The sequence below is a fragment of the Ananas comosus genome, linkage group 20 (assembly GCF_001540865.1).
Source record: "Ananas comosus cultivar F153 linkage group 20, ASM154086v1, whole genome shotgun sequence".
Classification (NCBI taxonomy): domain Eukaryota; kingdom Viridiplantae; phylum Streptophyta; class Magnoliopsida; order Poales; family Bromeliaceae; genus Ananas; species Ananas comosus.
The window spans coordinates 7,755,632-7,762,354 of NC_033640.1; the positions used below are offsets into that span (position 1 = coordinate 7,755,632).

The 6,723-nt window shown below is 36.2% G+C and overlaps 1 protein-coding gene across 1 annotated transcript; it reads right to left on the bottom strand.

The window, feature by feature from the left end:
• Window positions 226–5,378, bottom strand: LOC109725863 (protein NUCLEAR FUSION DEFECTIVE 4-like). The gene is made up of 3 exons (XM_020255261.1): window positions 5,052–5,378; window positions 1,014–1,909; window positions 226–932 (listed from the first exon to the last, which is right to left on the bottom strand). Exons 1-3 carry the CDS (start codon window positions 5,376–5,378, stop codon window positions 440–442), a joined length of 1,716 nt encoding a protein of 571 aa, XP_020110850.1. The 3' UTR covers window positions 226–439.

Below are 6,723 nucleotides of genomic sequence, written 5' to 3' on the forward strand. Positions count from 1 at the left end.
AAGAGCCATCCAAATTAAATCTTTATTTAGTTGATTTTTAAGTACAGTTGAGTATAAAACTATGACTCAGTTATTCTTGCACTAACATGCAGCAATTAATACAAGTAAATTGCAAATAGAAAAAGCATTGCAATTCAAACTAGTTATTCCAGAGTGCAAAAGAAAAAGTCGGCGAAAACTGGAAAATTATAAGGTTGTATATCTTTTTATCTTTATTTCTCAACAACTTAATACAATAAATGAATCATCTGTTACAATCACTCTGAGTACATTTTAATTCCTCAACCAATATGTGTATAAACCTCATCAAAAATCACAAAAGAAAAACACACCCAAATTTGAAAAAATTCTCTCAAACACAGTAATACAAACACAATAAACACAGATACAGCAGAACAATCATACAGCAAAAGAATGAGTTAAACTGATCGCTTTCCGATCAATACCCGGAGCTTCGAGGCACCCGAAACGAACCACCGGAGTAAAGCATCGCATATACCGGTCTTATTCTCACAGTAAGAACAATACTCAGCAAAGTCCCCAGGCAGCAAACACCAGCAAGAACCAGAAATGTGAGCCTAAAACACTCAGGCCCTAAACAAGTGAGGCTCGAGCTCTCGAAAAGTAGTGTGTCATGATGTTGTTTCGCGGCCTCCTTGTCGTAGATATACCCGGCAAGAAGGCCAGAAAACAAGAAGGCGCCGAGCGGGTTCCCCAGCAGCATGAAGTTGTAGATCATGCCGAAATTCTTCAGCCCGAAAAGCTCAGACGCTGTCGGTATCATCGCGGAGAATTGGACTCCGTAACATAAGCCCAATGAGGCGGTCGTCGCGTAGAGAGCGGCGGTGAAAGGCGAGGCCAAGAGGAGGTATGATATGATCATTATGATTTGCGTCACCGCCATCCATATCGTTCGAGGAAGCATTCTTGCGCTGTGGAAAATGTTTGAACTATTTCTGTCAGTGTGACTACTGTAATACTTGCATTCTGCAGTAGATTTTCGCTGAAATTACCTCACAAAATGCTCAGAAACAGCCCCACCGCCGAGACGGCCCAGGAAGTTGCAGAAGCTGAAAATACAAAGCAAGACGGTCGTGTTATCGACGCCTGCTGCGGTGCCAATCTGTGCCAGATTATTAAGAACTGTGACTCCCGAGCCGACACCGAAGAAGTACGTGACGAAAAGAAGCCAGAAATCGGCTTTTACGACGGCTTCTTTGAACTTGAAGTCCTCCCCTCTCCTCGGCCTTCTTTTCCTCTTCACTGCCCCCTCCCCTTCAGCTAACAGAATGCGCACATCATTCGCATCGTCGGCCTCCGGTAAGTCCTCGAGAGCAGCTCCTGAAGGCGAGGCCGCCAATAACGGCGCCGACTTGTCTTGATCCGATAAATTCTCCGACGAACTCGAAGGCGCAGCGACGGTAACTTTCTTTCTGTTTTTCGGAAATAGCGTCATCTTTACAGGTATCGCGAGAGGCGCGAGGAGGAAGAGGACCATGATGCTGATCAAAATATAATTGGCAGCATCACATAACGAGAGAAAACTACTCAAAACCGTCGTGGTGAGAAGGTAAATGCCGAGAAAGACGCTGCAGATCTGCGTGAACAGAAAATGGCCGTGCTGAGAGGAGTCGTCGTCTGAGGCGGGAGTGCAGGGCCTGATGAAGTACATCATGGCGAGGCAGACAGCAGGGAGGCCCAGCGCGAGGAAGAGCAAGAGTTTTGTGGGGGAACTGTCGAGGAGGCCGGAGTATATCGGAGTGAACACCGCTGCGCTGAGGCCTGCATATCCCTTGAGGATCCCCGCGACGGTGCCTCTGCTGACAGGGAAGTTCCTCATGTTGGTCACCAGAACTGCTGTCATGAGCCACGCGCTGCTGTTCGTTCCGACGTATAACGCGATCCACAGCTGAATTTGAATCGAAAGATTAAACTTATTTTGGATACGAACTGACTGAAGCTGAAATTGTACGTGAAGCAGAAGAAAGATTTCAGAAAGAAGGTGTATTTCTGTAACGACATGAAGCGCCCGTAAAATTGAATTTCTTGTAAATTGGTAAAGAATTGTGCATGCATATATATATATATATATATATATATATATGTTAGTTGTCAGAATCAGAGCAGGATGTTTCAGGTGGAAAAATAAATATGAAAGATCTAAAAAGAAATGAGTCCAATATTTGCTAATGAAAATCAACACCAAATCAAGGATAAATGACCAATGTAAATTAGATAGAATCAGCAATTGCAAACCTCTCAATTATCGATTAATTATCGGAAAAGATAATTCAATCTGCAAAGGAAAAATCCAAAAGATGGCACGAATAATTAAGAAACCTCCCGAAAGGGTACTAATTTTGTGAAATGAGCATGAATCAAATTATCAAAATATAAATAGATAATCTTCAGATCAAAAAAGCAGAAATGATACAATTAGCTCATGCAGTCCCGTGGGGCCTAGTTTGGTAATGTGATGGATAGAAACACCATTTTTATATATTAAAAGGTCTCTGAAAAAAAAAAAAAAATACAAGCGCTTTTAATCTTTTCCCCTCCAATACTATAAAATTGCGGCGGCAACCACAACTGAAAAAGTATGTGGTTATATATTTCTCCGATAGTAGTTACCACCGTAATTTTATAATATAAAATGAGGAAAAATTAAAAATTTTTCTAAATTTTCTGATTCTTTTAAAGTATAAAAGTAATGTTTTTAGCTACCATACTATCAAACTAGGTATGGATAATATATAAGATATATAAAAATAAAAGGAAAAGAAAGAGAAAAAAAAAATCTCAATTTAGAAATGAAATATTTAAAAGAAGACCAAGCGCATGCATTGAAAAAGTATGTGGTTATATATTTCTTCGATAGCAGTTACCACCGTAATTTTATAATATAAAATGAGAAAAAATTAAAAGTTTTTCTAAATTTTCTGATTCTTTTAAAGTATAAAAGTAATGTTTTTAGCTACCGTACTATCAAACTAGGTATGGATAATATATAAAATATATAAAAATAAAAGGAAAAGAAAGAGAAAAGGAAAAAATCTCAATTTAGAAATGAAATATTTAAAAGAAGACCAAGNAGTTTCCTCACCAACCAACAAGGCAGAAACAAATAACCAATAAAAATTGGGTAGAATTAGCAAAGTACCAAACATAAAAAGAACAAGAAAAAAGGTATCAAACATATCAACTTTGAACAGTAAAGGTGGTTCAGTTTCCTCATCATTCAATTAAGTATCCAATAAGACAGAAACATACAACAAGTATAAAAAGGGTAAAGGGCCTATGAAGTATCAAAAATTAAAAAAGAAAAAAAAAATCCCAAAAAGGAGCCAAGTGCAAAAACCACATAACCAGTGAAATCCCTAAAAAAACATTGATTTTGAGAAATGGGTACAAATCTTATTATGAAATAAAAAAGGGGGTTAATAAGATCAGTAGTTCCTGAACATCCAATAAGGCGAAAATAATAAAATTAGCAAATGCAATCCTAATCCTCCATTTGATTTACACACATACACACACAAAGAGTGAGAAAACCCAAACGCAAAAGCTAAAGAACCAATGAAACCCCTCTAAAGACAACAGTTTAGATGTCAGAATAAGATATTCAATAATAATTTATCCAGCACGGATTTTTTTTTTTTTTTTTTTTTCATGTGTTGGAAAATTAGCAGTTTAATTCTTACTCCTCGATAAGTCGTGGCATCTACAATTTGATGACACTCTTCATTGGAAGTGAGATATTTGATTTATTATTTTTTTTCTCCTTGTCATTAAGGCCATGGTATCTATGATTTTGTATAATAGTGTAGTTTATAGATGAAATAATTTATTTTATTTCAAAAAATTAACTCGAAGACCGAATATGATATCTGCTTTAAACATCTGATTACACTTTTAGAAAAAAAAAAAGGTTAAGTGCATACAGCTCCCTATAAATATATTGCATAACAAATATATTCCTACAAAGTTCAACTTTTTATATTTATTCTTGCAAAAGTTTTAACGTTTTCAAATATATTTCTACTGTTAAGATCCGTTAGAAAAATATTATAAACTATAAGTAAAATACTTAATTCTGATTAGTAAATGAGGTAAATTGACCTTTTTACCCCACTTATGTTATTTGTGATGGCAGAAAGAAAAAGAATAACTGTTGGAGATTTTTGAAAGAATATTTCTATGTAATTCTAATAGTTAAGACTTTTAGACGGATATATTTGTGATGCCAAAAATATCATTTTATTTATTTTCTATTAAAAAATAAACAGTGCTCTAACGTTAATAAACTAGAGAGACAAATATAAATATCACTAAATATTTATAAGAAATAAATATAAAAAATTAAACTTTATAGAGATATATTAGCTATTTGATATGTTTATAGGAGGACGTATGAAATTAACCCCGAAAAAAATACAATTCATACAAAAAAAAAAAGAAGAGAAAATTTAAAACTCAATTTAAGAGAAACAGTGTTAAAGAAAAAAGAAAAGAAATTTAAAAAAATTGAAACCTAGAAACTGAATAACCAACAAAATTCACGGAAACTAAGTGGGTGTTTTGGCCTTACTTTTAAAGAATAATTTTTGGCCCAAAAGTCGATTCCTATAGCTTTTAAAACTGAACAACCAGCCAAATTTTACAGCTATAAATCAAAATTAATTTTGCAAGCAAAATTCGTTACGTAGATATTATTTTTTCAGAATCTAGGCCGAATGGACTCTAATAACTCTACAAATTAAGCGGTCACAATCCAAACGGGCCAAAAAAATGAAAAAAAAAAAAGGAAAGTGAAAAAACAAAAAGAAGAAGAAAAGAAAACAATAGAGGATAGGATGAATGATGATCAATATTTCTGACCAGCCACCAACTGTTTCTAAAGCAAGTGGCAAAAGATTTGGTGGTTGGTATCCGAAATCCAAGTTCGAATTCTAGTTGATTTACATTTCTAGCTAAGTTTATTTCTAAATGAAATAAACGAAGCGGATAGTGTGCTACCTATCTCTCAAAAAAAAAAAAAAAAAATTTCTGACCAGCCAGTAGGGCAATCCGAGGAGGGTGCGGGAGACGGCGAGCCAGAGGAGGCCGAAGCCGAGGAAGCAGGCGGCGGCGCCGACGGCGAGGGCGAGGCCGGGGGCCAGGCGGTTGCAGAGCAGCCCCGGGACGAGGCCGAGGTTCTCGCCCATGTCGTTGGCCACGCCCAGCATCGCCACCTGCTGCTGCCTCAACCCCAGCACCGCTTTCAGCGCGTGCGAGTACAGCGGGAACGCGTACGCGCTGCCCGCCGCCACCTGCACCCACACCGCTGCCCCCAGCCCCACCCACGGCGGCCTGCTGCCCCCCTTCACCGCCCCCGCCATCCAATCCTCTTATTAATTTTCTCTTCTCTTCTTCCCTTCTTCTCTCCTTCTCTCTTCTCCTTCTGTGTCTGTATATGTAGATAATGTATATGTTAAGGAATGTTCTAAGTCCTCTGATTATGTATGTTTAGTGCATGTATGTATTAATAGAGGAGGAGAGAGAAAAGGAGACATGGGGCTGGCTGTTTGTCCGTCAACTGACTGCAGAAGTGGTTAGACAGAGTCACAGACCTCCCTCCTTTTTCTTGTTTCTTCGGTTACCGGCTTTCCTACGTGCTTTGTTTGTCTGTTCTGACGTGCTTTTTATTCCGGAGGGTCTATACATTTTAGCCTTTTTTTTTTTTTTAATAAAAAAGCCAAAAATTCTAGAATGCACCCGTTGTATTACTAATGTGATATCTTCAACCATGCAAAAGAAGTTTTCTGGGATCCACCAATCCCATCATAGTTTAAAAAAAATTATTATTATTATATTTTTCACTCAAAAATGTAGTGTAAGTGTTACATACTAGACTTTCTCTAGATCTACACCCCCCGCCCTACTGTTCACCAAAAAAAAAATTTGATGCGATAAATAAAAAAATTAATGACACTGGGATGATGGAATGAGTGTAAGACATACATCCCACTTTGAAGTGTATCAATAGTATTATTTTTTTTTTAACGTTAGTGTAATTAAATTTATATTTTTAGAATATTAAAATTGAATAAAATTAATTTAGAAAATTCTAGGATGCATTGAGTATAAGATTTATATACCTAAGATTTACAAGTAATATTTCTTATTTTTAAAATACTGGATGATTTTACCGGTAATTAGTGCGGAAATAAATTATTCCTACAATCCAAATTAATTCCTCCGGTCCAATTGAATTCTAGTATATTGTTATAGAAAATCCACGCCCTTTTTTTTTTTTGGCTTGGAAAATGGTTTGGATTTGCTACAATAAGTATATATATATTGGCAAATTTATTTAATATTTTTTTGACAACATGTATTACATAATTACTAATTTTATATATTATGCATGCTAATGTATTAATAATTTATGAGGGTGCAACTTTTAAAGATAGTTTATTGCACCGTTGGTCCCTAATTTGTTTTATTTTTTATTTTTTTATTTTTTTTGGCAATCCAATTCTCAACACTTATAATTACTTGCACCACTGGTTCCTAGCCTGTTTTCATTTTTTTTTTTTCCCCTTAATTTTACTTTGGTCCCTAACCTATTCTTCCTCATGGATGCCCATGGCTTTAAACCCAATATCACCACTTTCAATATTGTCTTTTATACTTACAACCATCTCGACCACAGAAATGATGTCAACTATCTCTTTTGGAACA